This window comes from Rhincodon typus, chromosome 16, assembly GCF_021869965.1.
Source record: "Rhincodon typus isolate 14 chromosome 16, sRhiTyp1.1, whole genome shotgun sequence".
Lineage (NCBI taxonomy): Eukaryota > Metazoa > Chordata > Chondrichthyes > Orectolobiformes > Rhincodontidae > Rhincodon > Rhincodon typus.
In genome coordinates, this window is record NC_063347.1 from 22,401,527 (window position 1) to 22,426,544 (window position 25,018).

Below are 25,018 nucleotides of genomic sequence, written 5' to 3' on the forward strand. Positions count from 1 at the left end.
GAAGAAGGGTCCAGGCCTGAAACGTCAGCCTTCCTGCTCCTCTGATGCTGCTTGGCCTGCTGTGTTCATCCAGCTCTACATCTTATTATCTCTATTGCCGTTTATTATGTTGGTAGCCGGTTCAATGGCTTTTCTGATGGAACTCTGCAATTACCTTCTGCTGTTATCTTTAAAGTAGACAAGAAGACAGTTTCTTCACCATATGACATGTACAAATTCAAAGACTCTTTTTCAAAAGAAGATAGTGTGCTGATTACACATTTTTTTTTGAGGTTTTGAAATTCATCCTTTGTTTTAGACAAGGGATCATCCTCATATGATGACAGATCAGTAATATCTATTTCACATTCATCAACATGCAATGAGTTTCGATGTACCTTTATTCCGCAGTGAAACTAAATGATGAGTCAGCTGGGATGCTTTAGTTCTTCATTGACAATTCATCCTTAAACAAAGAATGTGTGAATTTTGAGGATGCTGTGAATATCCATATATAATCGAGTATTTATTCAAGAGTTGGAACTGCTAAGAACGCAGAAGCTAAAGGTCATGTGATTTGTAGTGGCCTTTTTTAATAGGCTATTTATCTTCAAATTTTTAAAATATTATTTGAGAGTTCATAATATGCAGAGGCGCAACAATAGAAATAGGGTTTCTGGTAAATGCATTATGCTTGTGATATCTTATTAATGAATAAATGCTATCTCCCAAGGCTCTATATAAGGACTTGTAAGTTTTAAGCATTTATATAGACATAGTTATTTGCTAGGATCAAAAGCTGAGTGCATTGTCTTACAGTGACTAATGTGAGCAAATTATTGTAAAATCTGATTTGGAGAATGGAATCAGTGCTGAATAATTATTAGTTTCTCACTTGAGCATTTGGTTCTATTCTGTTGCTAAACATACCTGGAAACTAAGTAACCCTTCTTTCTGTTGGATTTTTAGCCCTACTTTGGCCTCCTTGTTGACATTGATGGAGTGTTGGTGCGAGGAAAAACCCCCATACCAGCTGCCAAGAAAGCTTTCAAGAAGTTGGTGAATGTTAAAGGGGAATTTTTAGTGCCTGTGGTGTTCGTCACAAATTCAGGAAACTGTGTTCGACAAGCAAAAGCTGACCAACTAACTCGTGTGTTGGGAGTTCCTGTGAGTGTCTTAAATTGGTGTATTTATAAGGATGTTTTATTTGGTGGAATTAACTATTTAATTTAAAATTTACAGCCCTCCGTAGTAGTGACCAAATTGCAAATAAACAAAAAGGTTGCAGTCCACCAATGTAAGTGTTTTTGTTTCCATACTCAATTTCAGCTGCTTATCTCCAATAACTGTAGGTTTAACTCATATCTGCTACTATAATTCTAGGGATTAAGGTTGTTCCACTTCTATCCATAATATCCAGAAGCCGAATGGCTTGGAGGCAAAGACTGCAAATAGCACTAAGGGTGTTGTCTGGTACATGATTTGGATGGATATGGGATACAAATATCATTTGTGCAAATTGAAATTTGACATGTGTAGAAGTTGTGTGTGTTATTTTTCATTTTGGGGAAGAGAGTTCAGGGACAAATGTAATCCCACCTACTTTTGGTCAGTGTTGTTTTCACTTCACAGTTGTGAGAAAGCTATTTTTTAGTTAATCGTGTAAATTGGCAAGTTGATTCCATCACAAAGTCTCTTCACTAATGTTACTTCATCTGAATGGATGAAGGTATGGAGGAACTTTGGTGCAGACAACTCAACCACAGAAGAACCCTTTAGAGGGAAATGTAGGAACAATAAACTCAGAGAACCCTGGATGTCTAGGACAATTCAGGACTGGATAAAGAAGAAGAGTAGGGCTTTTAGCAAGTCCGAAGGGAATAATTCAGTTGCAGCCCCAAAGGAATACGGGAAGCGCAGGAGGGAACTTAAGAAAGCAATTAGAAGAACAAAAACGGAGCATGAGAAAGGACTTATGAACAGGATTAGGGAGAATCCCAAGATATTTTATAAAGACATTAAAGGGAAGAGGTTAACCAAGGAAAAACTAGGGCCCATATGGGATCAAAGGGGCAATCTGTGTGTGAAGCTGCAAGACATTGGAAGGGTGTTGAACGAATAGTTCTCTTTGGTCTTTACTCTGGAAAGGAGAACATAGGTACGGAATTCAGGAAAAGGGTCTGTGAGGAACTTGCAAAGTTTGACATAGGAAATGGGGAGGTATTGGAGGCTGTGTTGGGCTTACAAACAGACAAATCCCCTGGTCCAGGTATATTGCATCCCAGGCTGCTGTGGGAGGCAGGGCAGGAAATCTCAGGGGCTCTGACACAAATTGTTAATTCCCCTCTGGCCACAGGGGAAGTACCAGAACACTGGAGGACGGCTAATGTGGTTCCACTTTTTAAGAGGGGTCATAGAGAAGAACCTGAAAATACAGACTGGTGAGTCTCACGTCAGTGATAGGGAAATTATTGGAAAAAGTTCTGAAGGAGCGAATTGATATCCACTTGGAAAGGCATGGTTAATTAGGGATAGTCAACTTGGCTTTGTCAGAGGGATGTCATGTCAAACAATTTTTTTATATTTTTGAAAATATGATCAAGTATGTGGATGAGGGAAATTTGGTTGCTGTAGTTTATATGGATTTTAGCAATGCTTTTGAGAAGGTCCCATGTGGGAGACCGATTGAGAAGGTTAAAACAAATGGAATTAAGGGAAATTTGGTGAGATGGATCAGAAACTGACTTAGTAATAGGACAGAAAGAGTAGAGGTAGAAGGCTGTTTGAGTGACTGGAGGCCAGTGTCCAGCGATGTACCACAAGGATCACTGCTGGGAGTCTTATTGTTTGTTATATACATAAATGATACAGATGAAAATATGAGGGAAATGTTAAGGAAATTTGCAAATGACACCAAGATTGGTAGAATGGTTAATAGTGAAGAAGATGGTTGTAGGTTACAGAAAGATATAGATGGGTTGGTCAGATGCGCAGACACTGGCAGATGGGTATTTAACTCTGATAAGTGTGAGATGATGCACTTTGGTAGAAGAAACAAGATGAGGGAGTGTTTAATGCATGGCAGGACACTGTGTAGCTTAGAGGAACAAAGGGATCTTGGAGTAATTATTCACAGATCCCTGAAATTGGCATAGTACTTGAATAAGGTAGTTAAGAAGGCATATGGGTCACTTGCTTTCATCAGTTGTAGCATAGAGTATAAGAGCAAGGAGGTAATGTTGGATTTGTACGGAGTGTTGGTCAGGCCACAACTAGAGTACTGTGTACTGTTCTGGTCACCTTACTACAGGAAAGATGTGATCGTAGTAGAGGGGGTACAGAGGAAGTTCACCAGGATATTGCCAGGGTTGGAGCAATTGAGCTATAAAGAGAGACTAGATAGACTTGCATTGTTTTCTTTAGAGCAGAGAAGTCTGAGGGAGGACATGATTGAGTTGTATCAGGATGAATAGAGAGCAGCTGTTTCACTTGGTTGAGGGATCAGTCATGAGAGGCCATAGTTTTAGGTTAAGGGGCAGGAGATTCAGAGAGGATTTTGGAAAAAAAGTTTATTCACTCAGGAGGTGGTGAGAATCTGAAATGCACTGCCTGGGAAGGTAGAGGAGGCTGGAAACCTTCCAACCTTTAAAAAGTACTTGAATGAGTACTTCAAATATAATACTCAAGGATATGGGACAAGTGCAGGAAATTGGAATTTGTGCACTTTTAGTGGTACTTATGTTGGTGCAGGCTAGATGGGCTGAGGAGGCTTTTCTGCACTGTATGAATCAATGAATTTATCTATGAAAATAAGAAGAGGTATAGGGCAAAATTCACCTGACATACGATGTAATGTCATACAGTTGAGTATCCAGTGAACAAGATGAGACTAGAGCATGATATTCTACAACTGTGTAGCAAAATTTGCCAGCAAATTTATAGACAATTTTATTATTTAGTTTTGACTTTCTCTGCAGTTTTAAAGTTAACATCTGGTTAAAGCTAATGCCCATTGACTGTATAAGACCAGAAGACCCTATGACTTAGGAGCAGAAATTTGACCATTCAGCCCATCAAGTCTGCTCTGCCATTTAATCATGGCTGATAAGTTTCTCAACCCCATTCTCCTGCTTTCTTCCTGTAACTCTTGATCCCCTTGACAATCAAGAAACTATCGATTTCTCTCTTAAACATACTCAATGACCTGGCCTCCACAGCCTTCTAAGGTAGTGTATTTCATAAAGCAACAGTGCAATCATTAAAAGATGAGGGGTGAACTTATAGACGTTTATAAAACTTATAAAATAATGAGGGGTATAGATAAGGTGAATAGCAGGTGTCTTTTCCCTAGGGTGGGGTTTTCAAGGCTATGGGACATATTTTTTTTAAGATGAGATGAGATGAGAAAGATCTAAAGATATGAGGGGCAATTTTTTTACATTGACAGCGGTTCGTATGTGGAATGAACTTGCAGAGGAAGTCATGGATGCGGGTACAGTTACAATGTTTAAAAGTCACTTAGATAAGTAGATGAATAAGAAATGTTTGGAGGGATATGGGCCAAGTGCAGGCAGGTGGGACTAGTTTAGTTTGGGATTATAGTCAGCATGGACTGGTTGGACCGAAGGGTCTGTTTCCATGCTGTATGATTCTATGACTCTAAGATGTGCATTTGAATCTGGTCATTTCTGGCTGCTGGTTTCATTGAGATGCATTAGGGAAGCTGATTATTTATTTAACTTTGCCCTCCACTTTCACAGCAGAGCTCAGTACTACATCTAGGATTTCCTTCCAAATATAAATTGTAAAAATGAGGGCACACCACATGGACATAGTCTGTCAAGATGATTGTATCAAACAAATTCTAAAGGCTGATTGAGGTAATGTTGTTGATTTGAGAAGGCAATGTTGATAATTCTTCTGATTTTCACAGTCAGAGCTATTTCCTAATCGGTTATAAGAGCTGATAAGATGGAGACTTAAGTGAGGAGGAGGTGAATTTCATAGCATGTAAGTCATTAGAAAAATAACCTGATAGAACATTAGACCAGGTCCTGAGGATAGTCTTCCAATTTGTATCAAATTCTTGTGCTGGCAACTGTGTATGAACGGAATAAATTTAGACTGGCTAAAGTTCATTCTTCAGTGTGAAACTACAAAGTTTTATAATCTTTGCACAGGAATATTTCCCATCATTTCCATATCTCCCTGTTCACCTCTAATCACAGATCTGTGTGGAGAACAATCATAGATGAAATTATTTTTCCTTTATGTTTGTTAGCATGATGCTACTGCTTCTGTCATCCGAATGAGTAGCTTTTCGTTTTTGCTTTTACTCTTCTGTCCACTCACTCTCTCTCTCATTTTTGTTTCTCCCTCTTTCACCTATGTTTGACTCTGCTGCATTTCTACTGTTATTTCTCGATGTTCAGGTATTCTGAAGTTTGAAAGAGACTACGAAAAGTAGATTGTGGAGTTCAGTAATTAAGAACTTAACATTCTTCAGAGCAGAGGGAAGAAGACTATCTATTTGGAAGTTTATGTTTACATTTATGTTGTAACTAGAGCATACAATAATTGCCTAATCAGTGTAAGCATGATGCACGTCATACTCTATTGAGTCTGCCTATTGGATAAATAGTGGTGAAATCTATGAAGAACTGCAGTGGAACAAAAGGCATAAGAATAACTTGAAGTTCAATTTCAGGGTATTATTTAGACTTGTCAAAGATAAGTACTAAAGAATGCAGCTGATTTGAATTTTATTCTTAAAGTATTTAATTAAGAGTAGCTACATTGCAGAGTATGTGATTCATGAATAATGGCATAATGCATGGTTACACAGTAATCCAGAATGTTGGGCTATTGGTGATGTGCGTTCAAATGCCACCATGAAATAATATGAAATTCTAATTAAATAAAAATCTGGAATAAAGATAGCCTCATTGTGACCATGTACTCATGTAAATACCCATCTGGTTCTCTAATGTCCTTTTAGGAAGAATATCTGCCATCCTTACCCAGTCTGGCCTATATGTGACTCCAGACTCATGATAATGTGGTTCAGCTCTTAATGTCCTCTGAGAAATTAGAGATGTACAACAGATGCTGATCTATCAGCAACACCCACATCTCACAAATCAATTAAAAAAGAAAAGTGGCAGCTTGTTAGTTGCATGTTGCTCATCTGCAGTGTTGTTCTTCAAGACAGTAATGTGGCTCCCTTCATTGTGAGAAATACTATGTTTCTCTTCAGTAACATTTTTGAGAGAGCACATCATACTGGGATCAGAATTAGTACATTAAAATAGGGGAAGTAGTGGGATTGGAACTTTATAAACAGGATTAGCATTTGCTGCAAAATGGGAAGTGCAGCAATAGGCAGCATTGGGAGTGAAAATGATGGTAAAATATTCTTCCTGTTCCAATTATGATTTCAGTCAGAATGATGTTGATATTTGGGTTAAGTAAGTTCCGTTTGGAGAATTGGTTTCACCCGGAAGTTGGTGGGAATGTGGGCCTCACTGCCAAAGGTGGTAGAGGCAGGAACTCCCATCAAAATAATATTTAAATGTTATGTGCATTTACGATGCCAAGACGTACAAAGCTATGGGCCTAGTGGCAGAAAATGGAATTAAAATAGTTAAGTGTTTCTTTTCAATTGGTGCAAACTTGATGGGCTGAAGGGCCTTTTCCTGTGCTATAGAACTGTATGAATCTGTGACTAATGAGTGTATGAAGTCAAACTTTGAAAAGAATAACATGTTTGTTAAGCACAAAATCCTGTATTCCTGTCCTGAGTAAAATGTTTTTGGAGCAGAACTGTTCACGGATTGTGTTGAAATTGTGAATGACACGTGTGTGTTAGACATTTACTTTACAGAAAATTACAATGTTAACCGTTTAGAGCGTGGTCTGGTCACCTTTCTAATCTATTTGGAACCCAAGATAAACATCAATGGATAGAAGCATAGAAACAAAGAAGATAAGAACAGGAGGAGGCCATTTAGCCCTTCGAGCCTGATCCACCATTCTCCACAATCATGGCTGATCATCCTACTCAATAGCTTAATTCTGCTTTCTCCCCATAATCTTTGATCCCATTTACTCCAAGTGCTATATCTAGCCGCCTCTTGAATACATTCAATGTTTTGACATCAACTACTTCCTGTGGTAATGAATTCCACAGGCTCACCATTCTTTGGGTGAAGAAATGTCTCCTCACCTCCATCCTAAATCGTCTAGCCCGATTTCCCAGATTGTGACCCTTGGTTCTGGATGCACCCAATATCGGGAACATCCTCCCTGCGTCTACCTTGTCTAGTCCTGCTAGAATTTTATACGTCTCTATGAGATCTCCCCATATTCATCTAAACTCCAGTGAAAACAATCCTAACCTAGTCAATCTCCTCATACATCAGGTCTGCCATCCCTGGAATCAGCCTGATAAACCTTCGCTGCACTCCCTCAGGAAGAAGAGTATCCTTCCTCAGAAAAGGAGACCAAAACTGCACACAATATTCTAGGTTTGGCCTCAACAAAGCCCTCAATTTATGCAGAGTAAATCTGGAATTATATTTGAGTTAAGGCTAAACTAATAAGCTAAATGCAGTTTCCTTAGGCAGTTGCAAAGGAGTTGTCCTTGAGAAAATACTTTGGATAGTTTCTCTATAGAGGCAGGCTCAAAGCAGAATTCCTTGTGAAATGCCTTCAAATTGATTAGGTCACAAGGAGATGCAGTGCTGAGAGTGAAAAATATCTCCCTGGTACAATAGAAAGTGTTTTTCTAAGGTTGAGATTAAGATGCATTGTTAGAACAGTAAAGTAAATAGTCCAATAGCAATAGACAACAATTGTATATCATTCAGAATAAATCTGAGAGGATCTTGGTGTTGAATGAATACTTGAAGCCAGGAATGAATTTTATAATTCATTTGTTCATGTGAAAGATCATCACAAAATTTTTCTACAATATAAATATGTTTCATTTCAAAATTTACTGCTAGCTATGAATAAGTCACTTGTGCTAATGTACTTTGTTTTAATTTTTTAAACAGATTTCTCAGGATCAAGTTTTGATGTCTCACAGCCCACTGCGAATGTTTAAACGTTACCATGATAAATGTGTACTGGTCTCTGGGCAAGGCCCAATCATGGAGATTGCTAAAAGGTATCCTTTTTAGGGTTTTACATTGAAATAATGCTAAAAAACAATTTCTTTTATTTGTGTCTGTGTGCACTCTATATTTTTAGAGATTTAATGTTTTATCAAATGTTCAGTCAATAAGTTTAATGAACATTTAGAAAGCTATGGGCTAACCGTGAGAGGTCAACCGCATTTATAATGTGAGATCCTACTGGACTGATTTAATTCATGTTTTTCTCTTGCAAAAAGCACTGCATTGTTGAAAAATACAATGGGTCTGACATGTCATTATCTCGGCTACGACGTAAAAGATGTTGCCCAATGTTGCAGAATTTATTAAAGGGAGTGTAGTTGCATTAATAGACAGACAATGCAGTAAGTGGATGTCTGTTTGGATTCAGAGAATGTGTTTTTAAGATGCTTGCTTTTTAAAAAATCCATAATTTTACATAGATAGAAGAGCAGTAATGTTGAAATTTGCTGATAGCACATTAGGAGCATGTGCAATTCAGTTAAAATCCAGAAAAGCCTAGAGCAACAGAATGGGCATATTTTTATAGCTACATATAAACATATGAATTAGGAGCAGGAGTAGGCAACAAAATCATGGTTGATCTGATTGTGCTCTCAACTCCACATTTCCACTTACCCACGATGCCTATAAATTCTTCACTGATAAACGAGTCAGTCCACCCCTGCATCGAAAATCTTCAATGACACTGCCTTTATCACTCTCTGGGGAAGAGTGTTTCAAAGATTCTCAACCCTTTCTGGAAAAAAATCCCTTCTCATCTCAGTCTTAAACCATGACTACTAGCCTGTCATTTCTGTCAGGATCTTATATTTTTCAATAAGATCAGTTCTCGTTCTTCTAAGTTTCAATGGAAAAAGGCCTAACCTGTCTAACTTCACCTCGTACTTGAGCTGTGAGGAATGTGAATCTCACTGGAAGAGCCGACCTGTGTTAGAAGAGCAGTGGTTCGGGAGATAAAAATCAGCGGCAGAGAGAGACCCATCAATCTGTTTCTCGATGTCAGAGCTGAGGTGTGACATGTCAGGAAAATACATAGCTGACTGGTGAGTATTTCTTCCTTGTCTCTTTTGGCCAACTGGTTTAAATCAGGAGAGACTTACAGCTCAAGAGTACAGTAAGGAAATTCACTTTTAAAATATTTAACATTCAAATAGATTAAATAGAAAAAAGATGGCTGGGCAGGTGATGAGGAATAAGGATTCTTGAAGGCGATAAACCGACAACAATTAACCAAGGACATTAAGGATAGTATCAAATTAAAAGAAAAAACGTAAAATGTGGCAAGGATTAGTGTAAACCAGAAGATTGGAAAGTTTGAAAGCCAACAAAAATGACAGAAACAATAATAGAGGGAGAAAATAAACACTGGGACAAACTCGCAAGTAATATAAAAACAGCCAGTAAACTTATTTAAGTATGTAAAAAGGAAGAGAGGACAAAGTGCCCTTGGTGAAAGAGGTTGAGGAAATAATGATGTGGAACCAGGAAATGGTTGAGGAGTTGGACAAATACTGTATCAGTCTTTATAGTAGAGGGGGTTCATAGCATTCTGAAAAATACTAAATAATGAAGAGGCTAAAGGTGAGGAGAGAAAATTACATAATAATTATCACAATGGGTGAAAAGTACTGAGCAAACTCATTGAGTCATAGAGTGCGGAAACAGATTCTTTGGTCCAACTTGTCCATGTTGACCAAGTTTCCAAAACTAAACTAGTCCCATTTGTCTGCATATGGCCCATATCCCTCTAAACCTTTCCTATTCATGTACCTGACCAAATGTTTTTTAAATGTTGTAACTGTACCTACATCTACCACTTCCTCTGGCAGTTCATTTCACATAAGAACATAAGAACTAGGAGCAGGAGTAGGCAGTCCGGCTCTTCGAGCCTGCTCCGCCATTCAATAAGATCATGGCTGATCTTTTCGTGGACTCAGATCCACTTACCCGCGTTCTCATCGTATCCTTTAATTCCTTTATTGTTCAAAAAAAATCTACCTTTTTTTTAGAAATGTTTACTGAAGTAGCGTCAACTACTTCACTGGGCAAGGAATTCCATAGATTAACAACCCTCTGGGTGAAGAAGTTCCTTCTCAATTCAGTCCTAAATTTGCTCCCTCTAATCTTGAGACTATGCCCTCTTGTCCTAGCTTCACCTGCCAGTGGAAACATCCTCTCTACTTCTATCTTATCTATTCCCTTCATAATTTTATATGTTTCTATAAGATCCCCCCTCAATCTTCTGAATTCCAATGAATATAATCCCAATCTACTCAGTCTCTTCTCATAAACCAACCCCCTCAACTCCGGAATCAACCTCCTCCAGTGCCAGTACATCCTTTCTCAAGTAAGGAGACCAAAACTGCACACAGTACTCCAGGTGTGGCCTCACCAGCACCTTGTACAGCTGCAACATAACCTCTCTGCTTTTAATCTCAATCCCTTTAGCAATGAAGGACAAAATTCCATTTGCCTTCCTAATTACTTGTTGTACCTGCAGACCTACCTTCTGTGATTCATGCACAAGGACACCCAGGTCCCTCTGCATTGCAGCATGCTGCAACTTTTTACCATTCAAGTAATAATCCTTTTTACTATTACTCCTACCAAAATGTATGACTTCACATTTATTTACATTGTATTCCATCTGCCAGACCCTTGCCCACTCACTCAATGTATCTATGTTCCTCTGCAAAGTTTCACAGTCCTCTGCACACTTTGCTCTGCCACTCATCTTAGTGTCATCTGCAAACTTTGACACCCTACACGTGGTCCCCAACTCCAAATCATCTATATAAATTGTAAATAATTGCGGTCCCAACACCGATCCCTGAGGCACACCACTAGTCACTGACTGCCAGCTAGAATAGCACTCATTTATCCCCACTCTTTGCTTCCTGTTAGTCAACCAATCCTCTATCCATGCTAATACTTTACCCTTAATGCCATGCATCCTTATCTTATGCAGTAGCCTCTTGTGCGGCACCTTGTCGAAGGCCTTTTGGAAATCTAGGTACACCACATCCACTGAGTCCCCATTGTCCACCTTGCTCGTAATGTCTTCATAGAATTCCAAAAGATTTGTCAAGCATGACCTGCCCTTCATGAACCCATGCTGCGTCTGCCCAACGGGACAATTTCTATCAAGATGTCTTGCTATTTCTTCCTTGATAATAGACTCAAGCATCTTCCCCACTACAGAGGTTAAGCTAACCGGTCTATAATTCCCCATCTTTTGTCTACTTCCCTTCTTAAACAGTGGCGTCACATTTGCTGTTTTCCAGTCTGCTGGGACTGCCCCAGAGTCCAGCGAATTTTGGAAAATTACCGCCAGTGCACCTGCTATTTCTCCCACCATCTCTTTTAGTACCCCGGGATGCATTCCATCAGGGCCAGGAGACTTATCAATCCTTAGCTTCATTAGCTTGCCCAACTCTACCTCTTCCGTAATAATGATTGTTTCCAGGTCCTCACCTACCTTCGTCTCTTTGTCAATTACTGGCATGTTATTAGCGTCCTCCACAGTGAAGTCCGGTACAAAATACCTGTTCAATGCCTCGGCCATTTCATCATATTCCATAACTAAATTCCCCTTCTCATCCTCTAAAGGGCCAACGTTTACTTTAGCCACTCTTTTTTTCGTTTTATATATTTATAGAAACTTTTGCTATCTGTCTTTATATTCTGTGCTAGTTTTTTTCTCATGTTCTGTCTTACTTTTCTTTATAGCTCTTTTTGTAGCTTTCTGTTGACCTTTAAAGTTTTCCCAATCTTCTAGTTTCATGCTGTTTTTGGCCACTTTGTATGCCTTCTCTTTCAATTTGATAGCCTCCCTTATTTCTTTAGACACCCATGGCATATTACCCCTTTTCTTACAGTCCTTGCTTTTCACTGGAACATACTTTTGCTGAGCACTTTGAAAAATTGCTTTGAAAGTCCTCTACTGCTCGTCAACTGTCCCACCATAAAATCTTTGTTTCCAGTCTACTTTAGCCAAGTCCTCCCTCATTCTATTGTAGTTCCCCTTGTTCAAGCACAGGACCCTGGTATTGGATTTTATCTTCACACTCTCCATCTGTATTCTAAATTCAACCATACTGTGATCACTCCTTCCAAGAGGATCCCTAACTATGAGGTCATTAATTATTCCTGTCTCATTACACAGGACCAGATCTAGGATAGACATATGACATATAACAGACATATGAACCACTCTCTGTGTAAAAAACTTGCCCCTCATGTTCCTTTTAAATCTTTCCCCTCACCTTAAAAATATGCTGTCTAGTTTTGAACTCCCCTACTTTTGAATTCATCTTCCCTGGGGAAAATACCTTTGCTATTCAGTTTATCTGTGCCCCTCATGATTTTATAAACCTTTGTAAGGTCACACCTCAACCTCCTACACTTCAATGAAAAATGTCCCAATCTATCCTTGTAACTCAAACTATCCAATCCTGGCAATAACCTGGTAAATCTTTTCTAATCCCACTCCAATTTACTTTGACAGGGCGACCAGAATTGGCCTCACTAATGACTTGTACAGCCTCAACATGACGTCCCAACTCCTGTACTCATCAGTCAGAACAATGACGGCAAGCATGCTAAATGCCTTCTTGACCACCCTATCTGCCTGTGGTGCAGCTTTCAAAGAATTATGTACCTGAACCCCTAGGTCTCTCTGTTTAACAACACTGCCCAGGTGCCTACCATTAACTGTATAAGTCCTTTCCTTGTTAGTTTTACCAAAATGCAATACCTTGCATTTATCCAAATTACCCTCCATCTGCCACTCCTCAGCCCATTGGCCCAACTGATCAAGATTCCTTTGTAATCTTAGATAACCTTCTTTACTGTCGACTATACCACCAATTTTGGTGTCATCCTTAAACTTACCAACCATGCTTGCTAAATTCTCATCCAAATTATTTATATAAATTAAAAACTAAAATGGATCCAGCACTGATCGCTGCAGAACAGGTCATAGATCTCCAGTCCAAAAAACAAACCTCCAACTCATGTGGCTAAAGGAGCTAACAAGTAGGATAGATGAAGTGAACCAGTTGATGTAATAAATTTAATTTCCAAAAGGTATCTGATAAGGCACCACATATAAGGCTACTCAATAATCTAGAGGTATGCTGTGGGGGTTAGTATTATAGCATGGATAAAGAATTTGTAAGCTAATAGAAGACAGCGTTGGAGTAAAGGGGCCATTTTCAAAATGTCACCCAGTAATAAGTGGAGTCCCATAGGTTTCAGTACTGGGGCCACAATTATTTACAATGCATATTAATGACTTGGATGATGGAAGTGAATGTATTAACACCAAATTTGCAAATGACACAAAAATATGTGGGAAGGCAAGTAGTGAGGATGACACAAGGCGTTTATAAGAATTATAAAGTTGGTAAAACTATACAAGACACAAGTCAGACCACACTTGAAATGCTGTAGACTGTTTTGGTTGCCTTATTTTAGGTAAGATGTACTGGCATTGGTGGCAGTACAGAGGAGGTTTTCTAGGTTGATTCTGCATGTAGAGGGATCTTCTTATGAGGAGATATTGAGTAGGTTGGACTGTAATCATTAGAATTTAGAAGAACGAGAGGAGATGCTGTTGAAACATACAAGATTCTTAGTGAGCTTGACAGGGTAGAATCCAAGTGGTAGTTTTTCCTTGACTACTGTCTTGAAAGAGGGACAGAATGTAATGTATCCAAATTTGCTGATGATACAAAAATGGGTGGAAAGGCCTGTGATGAGGACATAAGGGATCTGCAAGGGTATATAGATAGGTTCGGTAAGTGGGCAAAAACTTGGCAGATGAAATTTAATGTAGGAAAGTATGAGGTCATGCACTTTGGTAGGAAGAATCATAAGACGGACTGTACAGGGCGTTGTTGAAGCTGCACTGAACTGTGTGTAGTTTTGATCCCCATATTTAACGAAGGATGTGCTGGCATTGGAAGCAGTTTAAAAGAGATTCACTAGGCCGCTTCCTAGGATGGAAGGGTTGACTTATTGAAATGGCTCAACAGTTAGGCCTTTATTCATTATTGTTTAGAAGAATGAGGGGTGAACTCATTGCAACATGTAAGATTCTGAGGGTGTCAGCAGGGTGAATGTTTCCCCTATTGGTGGGATCTCAAACTAGGGGATATTGTTACAGAATAAGGAGACCGTCATTTAAAACCAAGATGCAAAGGAATTTCCAGTCCCAGAGAGTAGTGAATGTCTAGAATTCTCTACCCCAGAGATCTGTGGAGGATAGATCACTGAATGTATTTAAAGAGGAGGTGGATAAGACTTAGAAATGTCGAGGAATTGAGGGCATAAAGGGAGTTGAGGCCTTGACCAAATCAGTCATGATCTTAGAGAGACTGAATGGCTTAATTCTGCTCCTACTTCTTATGTGCTTATAAGCCCCACCCAACTCAAGTATCAGTTGAGTGAACATCTCTGAACTGCCTGTAATACAATTACATCCTTCCTTTTACATAATACCAAAACTGTACACATCACTCCAAATGTAGTCTATTTCAGCTATACAACTGTACCAAAACTTCCCTACCAATATATGACAATGTCCCATTTTCCTTCCGAATCCTTTGCTGTACCTGCAGACTAACCTTTTGTGATTAGTGTACTAGGACAGCCTCAGTAACTCTCCTCTCTCTATTTAAATAATATACTGCTGTTCTATTCCTCCTGTCAGCATGGAGAAGTTCTCATTTTCCCATATTCTTCTCCATTTGCCAAATTTTTGCTCCTTCACCTAACCTGTTTATTCTATTTGCAGACTCTTTATGTCCTCTTTACAACATAAATTTCTATTTATTTTTATACCATCAACAAACTTAACAACCATAGAGATAGTAAGAACTGCAGATGCTGGAGTCTGAGATAACAGTGTGGAGCTGGAGGAACACGGGTCAGGACCCTTCTTAAGAAACTATAGATTTGGTCCTTTTTAGCCATGTCATTTGAATAAATCGTAGATAATTAACGTGTCAACACTAATTACTATGACCTGCTACTTCCCAATATTACCAACCTGAAAACACCCATTTCTGCTCACCCTCTGCTTTCTATTAGTGAACAAATTCTGTATCAATTTTTTTATGTTACCCCTATACCATGAGCTCTTATTTCATATAGTAATCTTTGATATAGCTTCTTATCACATGCTGTTCAGTATAGAGATCAATGAACAATTGAATGGAACTATCCCTTTTAATGGTAAGATATAGATAAGTAGAGTTACGGTCCAGGTCCATCAGTCTTTAAATATGTGAGGGCAGGTGGAAAAGTCTTTCTTCCTTTCCACCCAAGTATCCCACCTTTCACTGACTGCTTCACAGCTTTCTTTTTCACACTGCTTCAAACCCTGCATTTATTTCAGTCTTGTACCATATACCAAAATGGCCAAGAAAGGAAAGTGTGTTATACTTTATACCAAATGCCAGGACCAGTAATTCACCAATGCATTGGGCATGAGATGTTTATGAATTCACATGGCATGCTGGCAAACTGCTATTTACAGTCCAAGGAAACAACATTAAAGACAACTTATTAACAACTTAGCTACCTATTGTTTCATACACATTTTTGTTAGATTGCATTAATACACTGTGGTTTTGGATGGAATAATGTGTAAAATGTTAATTTTACTGATCATAAATCAGTTACAAGTGGATGGGGGAGGCGATGGCCTAGTGATATTTTCGCTGGACTGTTAATCCAGTGGACCTGGGTTTGAATCCCGCCATGGCAGACAGTGGAATTTGAATTAATAAAATTCTGGAACTAAGAGTTTAATGATGACCATGTGACTGACCATTGTCTGTGTGACTAATGATTACTATTGTAGATTTTCAAGAAAAACCCATCTGGTTCACTAATGTCCTTTAGGGAAAGGAAACTGCCATCTTTAGCTGGTCTGGCTCCAGACCTACAGCAACTCTTAACTTCCCCCTAGGATTGGCAATAAACACAGCCTAGCCAGTGATGCCACCATCCCATAAATGAATAAAAAAGTAATAAACTTCAGGTTATTACTAGAGGAATGAAGGAGCAAGTTAGAATATTTTATTTGGAATGTTATTAGATTTTTGGTCACTTTAAGTATTAATGAGACAGAAACTATAAAGTAATCTTAAAATGGAGTTGGATCTTTCTTGAGAAAATAAAGATATTAAAGACTATCAAGCAAGGACAGGATATAGGATTTGAATAACTCACTCCAGTCAAAGTGCTAACACGGATGCTTTGAGCACAATAACTCAATTGTTTCTATATGCTTCAGTTTAAACATTTATATTCCAAAATAAATGTGATTTCTTTGATTTGGATAACTGTTTTTCTTGATTTTGTTATCTCCTTTTTACCTCTCAGACAGTATTTTAACATCTGTGTTACGAATACGAGACCTAGGTACAGTCTTTCAAGAATTATATATCAAAGTCTAGTTACAAACTTCAATCATTATCAACATCAAAAAATTTAAATGATTAACATTCTCTGTCATTGACCTTGGTGAGCCCACATTTTCTATCACATCTGTCTAAAACATCATATTTCTCGCCTAACTTCATGTGACAATCGCACTCAGTTCAATTAATTCTCCTTAATGAGTTTAAAGGGCATAATTTTACTTGGATGCATTTCAACAGTTATGCAGCTATTGCAGAATGTATATTATGTGTACAGTTTCTATAAAAAGAGTTCAAGATTTTACAGACACTTCAGTTTCCAAGCTGGATGTTCAGCAAGCTGATCACCACAGACCGTTCTTGCATAGCTTCTAGTACCGTTACTGGAAGCTGGGAGGGAGTGTAACAAGAAAATAAAAAATCAGTCCACGTAGTTTCATAAAAGAATGTAGCAGATTATATTGTCATGTGAATTCTCTGGTCATCCCATCACTAACCATACCCCTCCCCCTAAGCATTTATATTGTGACTTTAACATAATAAAACATCCTAAACTGTTGACAAAGTTGCTTAAGGAATTGTTAAGGCAAGTGACCAAAAGTCTAGCAAAGGGCTAAGTTTTAAGAAACATATTAGAAGAGAGCAAGGTAGAGAGGTGTGGAGAATTTGAAGGAAGAAGATTTAAAGTCCAGGCAGCAGAAGACACTGCCATCAATGGTGGAGCGGTGCATCTGAGGATTAAACATTGGAGGAAGATGGAGATTTCAGACTGGAGGAGGTTGGAGAGAGAGATAGTGTAAGTTTTCTGATTTTGCAATTTTTTTTATTGGTTGTTCAGTTTTAATGGATTAACACAGTTACATGATGATTTTGCAATTTTTATTGCTTTGTTTTCTTTTCAGACCTATATCAGCATAACTTCTTCCATCTCAGCCATCTGTGAAGTACTTGCTGGCTCAAGTTGAGCAACCCTCGCCCCACGTTATCCCCTTTCATGCCTTCATACTCTTTTCATTATCTGTTCCAGTGGAATTTACCTGCTACCAAGATCCTCTGCATCTTTTTTCAGTACCTCCTCCTAATTAATGTTTAAGATCTAGCTATAGCTGTGTGAAATAGGCTGACTGGTTTTTGATGACCTATTCTTAAAACTTTTTTTCCCTGTCCATGTTAATAAAATCAACAAATACTGACAGGAATTGTTGATATGTTGTCTTGTGTTTGTTTTTGCTTAAGTAAAACGTGTTTTGGATTCTTTATTCCTCTCAGTTGCATCATATTAAAAGTTCTAACATTTTTCTATTTAAGAATTCTCTGGGCTATTTATAATTGCCTTTTATGAAACTACTGATTCTTAACTTCATGTCAGCATTGGGTTTACCAAGATCATTACCATAGAAATGTTGCGGGATGCATTCCCCTTGCTGGACATGATGGATCACAATAGGAAACCTGCATTATCGGTGAGTATCAGCTTTACTTAAATGTCTTGGCTTTCTTTGTTTTTCTTTCAAGTTTCATTGAATTTCTTTTGCAGTTTTATTGAAGCAGTTTAGTGCACATTTCTTTTTGTGCTAGCCAAATTTGTTCAGACTTGCCAATATTGGCAATGAATCACAATAGTGTTGCCAGAAATGTATTGGTGCTTTTTCCTGTTGTGTCATGGCTTTGAGGCAATTAAACACCTGGTGACTGGTAAAGGTCTCACTGTACAAGTTTTAGGCATCTTTGTTGTATTATTGTCTGGTAGTAATTCCTTATATTGTGCAATGTTTTATACATTTAATTTCCAATGCATCTATCTGCTTGAAGTTACAAAATGGATATGAAGTTGAGTGAATTCCAGAAACGTTTAAATTATAGTGACACCCCTTTTAGTGTCTCTTTATCATAAAGTATTTAACGTTATAATGTACTAAGCAACACTTAGCTATAAAAGCTTTATTTCACAGAACAACGTGGAGCCTTTTGAATGCAGTGCCTATATTTTGATCACAGTAATTGTGTAACTCATTAATGATAATGGAACAAAGTGGTCTAAGAATTTAGTACTTTTATAAATTGGTTTTAAATTGTAACCAACATAAAAGTTTAAGTTTACTCTCAAAAATAGTGCTCAGCGAGATCAGTGGTTCAGTTGCAGACTGAAAATGAGCTCTTTAATTTTTGTATGTAAAGTATTGTAAGAACCCCTTGGTGTACTGATCCAGTGTACAATTTGCAACCTAAACTTTTATTAGCCTTCTCACAACCTTAAGACAGCACTGTGTTTAGCAGTATTCCATTGAGCTGGACTTCATGCTTCTAACTCAAAATAATTAATATTTCTTCGCAGTTAATCTTTTGAGGAAATTAAGTAGTTTTAATAAAGGTGTTTTGTTGCGTAACTAACATTATTCAAAGTTGTTTAATTAAATTAAGAGTGGATTGTGTCTGTTTTGTACCTGCAATACTTTCTGTATTGTAATAGACTACTGAAAATGCTATCTGAAAAAGTTGATTGTGTTATCTTTGTCCTGAACTAACATGGGATTAACCTTGTGACGCTAGATTTTTTGTTTTATTTTCCAGCCATCTCCACCTGTGAAGTTTCCTAATATTGAAGGTAACTCAAATGTGTCTGATGTTGTACATATAAATTGCTCGTGTTAAATGGCAGTGTCTTAGAGTTCATTTCCATAATGACTGCAGCATTAGTGTAAAAAAGTTTAACTTTGCACTGATAGCAGAGTTACAGAAGTAAAGTCCAAATATTTGGGCCTTGACATTTTAGTTGATAATCTAAATTTAGAATCGCTTTGTACCAATGCTAAACTTGAGCAGAATGCAACCTTAAAATAGCAAGTCTATTGTGTCCACATTGAAGAAGTAGTTTACGAGGAGGCAGTTCTGAAATACAATTGGCTTTTAGCTTTATTGAATTCAACTTTTTATATCATTGGGCGAATTCCATATAGCAATACCCAGACAACTCAGTTGCCACCACATGCATTAAAGCACTATGTTTAAATGATTTTGTGTTAAAGCTGATGGACAAAGGTGTTTTTAAATTTACAGATCACTTGATTTTTCTTGGATTATTGAGCAGAAATTATTGGTCGTCTGGAATTTTCTGCCAGAAACTTGTAGGAGAGGGATCAAAGATACACACACCATGTTTGATAAATTTAGTGTAAATGCCAACAATATCACTGGTAATTCTGCTCTAACAGAAAAATTAGTGGGAATGTTGATAATACAGTAAATGTTTTAGTTCAGCCTTAGAACTCCTTCCAAGCCACTCACTGACTTGGAAATATCTTGCCATTCCTTCAGTGTCACTGGGTCAAAATTCTGGAACTCTCTCTCCCAAATGGCATTGTGGATCCAATTAATTAAAATGGACTGCAGTCGTTCAAGGCAGCTCACCATCACCTTCTCAATGGCATCTCGGGATGGGCAATAATTGTTGGCCCCAGCCTGTGACACCCACATACAATGAATAAATAAAAAATAATTCTTTTCTTGCTCCCATGAGCTCTTCATAATTAATTGGTTGGCTAGTTAGCAAGTTTGTTCTTTGTTTTATACTTGGCTCTTCAGTTTCTGTTCTGAAATTCTTTAGTGGCACTTTCAGCTTTCTTACTGTTCATGTTAAAATATAACTAAAAGCTATATGTTTTTAAATTATATTTTGTATCTTTTAAGGTAAATCATCACAGATTCAAATTTTGATATTTGATGTGGGAGGGAAGGTATACATCTCACATCCTTGAACTTTAACTGTCGATCAGTATTCCATTTCATAAATTTTGAGTGGAGATGCTGTTTCTCCCCCTAGTGGCTAATAGATGAACACAGGCAGCAGTCAAAATCGCACATCTATGTCTTCTTAATATTTTGATATGTAACTCACTTCAACATATTGGACAGATGCCTTTGTTTTGTGTGTGATTATAGCCTGCGTTTGAATCGGGGGTGAATAATGATTTTTAAGTTGCTGATATACATTGTTCACAGCAGTGATCTCAAAGAGCTGAGTCCTTTTCTTAAAGCCCTTTCTTAATTGTTACTCAGTGTTTTTGTACGGCCATTATGCCTTAATTAAATGTATTTTTTTCCTCCTTTCTACATTTTCTTCAGCCATTATCCTGTTTTGTGAGCCTATCCAGTGGGAAACGCATCTTCAGTTGATTATTGACGTCCTCTTGACTGCTGGAAACCCAGACAGCATTCCTCAGCAGTTGCAGTACCCTCATATTCCTGTTGTGGCTTGCAATACAGATTTGCTGTGGGTAGCAGAGGGCAAATCACCAAGGTATGATAAAGCATCCATATAAGATTTAGCAGTTAAAGCTGACCTAATTCAGGACACAATGAGATGCAACAGGACCTAATTTAGAATAATTTCAAAGTTGAGAGTTAATTTTCAGATCAAGCCATGACCTGAAAAGCAGACTACAGAATGATTCTGCCGCGTAATAGATAGGATGGTCAAACTTTTTGCATGGAATGGCCAACATTTTATTTCTTCTCTTCCTTGTGGGGTGGGCAGGGGGCAGTGAGCAAATTTCACAGAGACACAGGTTAATAATGGTAACTTTGAATTTAAACAAACATTCAGATGCAATAAATTGGTCATTTAAATGAGTCATCCGTGAAAATGACCATTAAAAAGTGCCAGGCAGCAAAGCTTAATAACAAAGCCATTAAGGTTTTGGAGTAGATTTGTAGCTCGGATTGTGGGTGTTGAGGTTGGTTAGCTCGCTGAGCTAGTTTGTTGTTTTGCAGACGTTTCATTACCATGCTGGGTAACATCCTCAGTGCAGCCTCCGATGAAGTGTCGGTTTGTTTTCCCGCCTGGTTTTTAAACTCTGGAGTCCCTTGAGCTGGATTGCCTCACTTCTGGTTTTCCTTTGTAGTGGAGTGTATATGGGGTCGAGTTCTATGTGTTTATTAATGGCTTTCTTTGTGGAGTGCCAGGCTTCTAGGAATTCCTGTGCCTGTCTCTGCTTTGCTTGTCCCAGGATTTTGGTGTTGTCCCAGTCGAACTGGTGGTTCTCCTTATCCATGTGGATTGAGATGAGTCAGTATTGGTCGTGTCTTTTTGTAGCCAGTTGGTGTTCGCGTACCCTTGTTGTTAGTTTCCTTCCTGTTTGTCCGATGTAGTGTTTCTCACAGTCTCTGCAGGGGATCTTATAGATGACATTGGTCCTGTCCATGGCGGGGAGTGGGTCTTTAGTTCGGGTGAGCAGTTGTTGTAGGGTTGATATGGGCTTGTGTGCCACTCTGATGCCCAGCGGTCGTAGGAGTCTAGTGGTTAGTTCTGATGTAGGGTAGTGTGATGAGTGTGTCGGGGCGTGCAATTTCTTCCTGATGTTGTTCGTGTAGGCATCTTCTGACCCAGTTTTTTGGATATCCATTATCCTTGAAAACCTGGAAGAGGTATTCTTCTTCCTCTTGGCGTAGTTCTGTGTTGCTGCAGTGTGTTTTGGCCCATTTAAATAGTGTTCGCACGCAGCTTCGTTTGTGTGTGCTGGGATGGTTATTGTTGAAGTTCAGTACCTGGTCCGTGTGTGTGGCTCTTCTGTGTACTTTCGTTTTGAGTTCTCCATTTGTGTTGTGCTGTACCATGACGTCCAGGAATGGAAGCTGTTTGTTCTTCTCCTCCTCTCTGGTGAATCTTATTCCGGTGAGGGTGTTGTTTATAAGTTTGTGTGTCTCCTCTAGTTTGGTCTGTTTAATGATGACAAAGGTGTCATCCACGTAGCGTATCTATAGTTTTGGTTGGATTAGTGGAAGGGCCGTCCTTTCTAGTCTTTGCATCACTGCATCTGCTACGAGTCCGGAGATAGGTGATCCCATGGGTGTCCTGTTGATTTGTTCATATGTTTGGCCATTGAAAGTGAAGTGGGTGGTGAGGCATAGGTCCAGTAGTTTGAGCATGATGGTTTCACTGGGGTCTTGCTCTTGTTCCAGTAGGGCTGTCATTTGTTTCCCTTGCTAGTAGTATGTCTATTGATGTGAATAGGGCAGTGACATCAAACGATATCATGGTCTCCTCATTGTCTATCCTTATGTCTTTGATGGAGTTGAGGAATTCTTGGGCTGAGTGGATGGAGTGGGGTGACTTGTTGACTAGGTGCCTGAGTCTTCTTTGTAGTTCTTTGGCTAATCTGTGCAATGGAATGCCTGGTAGGGAGACTACGGGTCTGAGGGGTACTTCTGGCTTGTGCACTTTCGGGAGGCTGTAGAATCGGGGTGTGTTGGTTCCTTCGGGTTTCATCCTTAAGAAGTCTGCTTTGTTGATCTGTCCTGTCTGTTTAAGTCTTTTTAGCGTGTAGAGGATTTTGTTGCCTAGTTGCAGTGTCGGGTCAGTCTGTACTGGCCGGTATGTGTTTTCGTCGGCGAGCAGTGCCTGTGCCTTGGAGATGTAGCCCCTTTTATTCATTATCACTGTCACGTGCCCTTTGTCTGCGGGTAGTATTGTGATGTTCTTGTCCTTCTTCAGTCCTTCCAGGGCCTGTCTTTCCAATGTGTTGAGGGTGTTGAGTTCGCTCCTTCTGGTTAGTGTTGGGATTACTGTCTGTCTTATCGTTTGTTGTTGTGCTTCTTCATTGATATTGTTGGTCCTTAGCGTGGCTTCCAGTGTAGCTAGGAATTCCGTTTTGTTGGCGTCCCTGTAGTTGTAGTTCAGTCCTCGGGTGAGAACGGCTTTTTCTGTGTCTGTCAGTTTCCTGTCGGAGACGTTTCTTATCCAGGTGACTGTTCTATTGTTGTCGTTTTTGTGGGGAAGTGTGGCTAGCTTGTCTTGAAGGATCTGTCTTTTCTTGGCTCTTGTGGTCTGTTGGCTGATGTTAATGGCTCGTTCCATGTCAGTTGTCCAGTCTTGATTGGTAGCTTTCAGGAATAAAGTTTTTTTGGCACGTAATTTCTCTGTTGTATCTGTGAAGCCGGTTGTGTGTGTCATTTATCATTACCCTTACCATCTTGATGCTGTTTTGTTCTGCTGTTCTGTGGGCTTGTAGTTTGTTGATGGGTGGTTTGTATCTCACACTGCGTGGTAAGATCTGGTTCCTGAGGTATCCATGTAGGAAGTAGAGTGGTTCACGGGTTGTACTCTCTCATTTGGCGTAGTTTTCCCATTTTCGTGCCAATTTGAGCATGTTACGCCCGTAGGTCTCTAAGGTTTTGGAGTAGATTTGTAGCTCGGGTTGTGGGTGTTGAGGTTGGTTGGCTTGCTAAGCTAGTTTGTTGTTCCGCAGACGTTTCGTTACCATGCTTGGTAACATCATCAGTGCAGCCTCCGATGAAGCGTTGGTGTGTTGTCCTGCCTGGTTTTTAAACTCTGGAGTCTGTTGAGCTGGATTGCCTCACTTCTGATTTTCGACTGAGACAACCCCAAAATCCTGGGACAAGCTAAGCAGAGACAGGCATGGGAATTCCTAGAAGGCTGGCACTCCACGAAGAAAGCCATTAATAAATACATAGAACTCGACCCCTTATACACTCCACTACGAAGGAAAACCAGAAGTGTGGCAACAAACAACAAACAGAACAACAAACCAGCTCGGCGAGCCAACCAATCTCAACGAAGCCAATTTTTGCGTTTTTGTTTGACAAGCCAAGTTAGAGACAGCAAAAGAATCAAAGCCCAATTCTGGATCACAGGCGAAGGGGGTGGCAAGTGGAGCCAAGCTAAGGACATAGATGTAACTAATGCTAACCTTGGGCTGCCTCAGGTGGGGCTCATTCCAAGCTGGTCCACAGAATTCACAAAGTGGTTCTCTGCTTGACTTGACTTTCAGCCTGGGGTTTCCTGTTCTTACAGCCTCCTTTCGTTTGCTTCCGCTCCCACAATCTTATCCTGGAATTCTCTCCCTAATGGCATTGTGCATCAACCCACAGCAGGTGGACTGCAGCGGTTCAAGAAAGCATCTCACCACCACCTTCTCAAAGGCAACTAGGGTCGGGCAATAAATGCTGGCCAGCCTGTGACGCCCATATCCCACAAATGAATAGAAAAAAAATACTTTTCTCTTGTTCTCTTTCACTGCTTTCTCTCTCTTTCTCCCCCTGCCCCCTCTCTGTACCTCTCCACCTCTCTCCACCCTTCCTATTGTCTTTTTTGCCCCCTTTAATTTCAAGAAAATAATCCATGGGCCTTTGCATTCCACAAGTTTCCACCAGGAAACCCCACCTTCAGACTCAAGTTACAACTCTAATGTCCTCCACTTCCCCACATCCCCCCGTGCTGCCGCTGCCGCCCCACCCCCCCACACACCCACATGCCAGAGTACAGTTTTACCACCTTTTCCCAGACCTGGCCCTCAGACTCACTGCCACAGCTTCAGACTGGGAGCTGTTCACTGATCCTCCAATCACAGACTGGTTCTTTCCCACATACACTGATGGTAAACCTGCAGCAGCATACACGTGAGAGAAAGG

The 25,018-nt window shown here is 39.4% G+C and overlaps 1 protein-coding gene across 1 annotated transcript in view; it reads left to right on the plus strand.

The window, feature by feature from the left end:
- Window positions 1-25,018, plus strand: part of zgc:77375 (uncharacterized protein LOC402927 homolog) — a 43,053-nt gene that overhangs the window by 13,392 nt on the left and 4,643 nt on the right. The window contains exons 2-6 of the mRNA XM_048606452.1: window positions 949-1,146; window positions 8,037-8,149; window positions 17,961-18,054; window positions 19,163-19,196; window positions 20,714-20,888. Coding sequence (XP_048462409.1) covers window positions 949-1,146; window positions 8,037-8,149; window positions 17,961-18,054; window positions 19,163-19,196; window positions 20,714-20,888 — 614 coding nt within the window. The remainder of the gene's footprint in view (window positions 1-948; window positions 1,147-8,036; window positions 8,150-17,960; window positions 18,055-19,162; window positions 19,197-20,713; window positions 20,889-25,018) is intronic.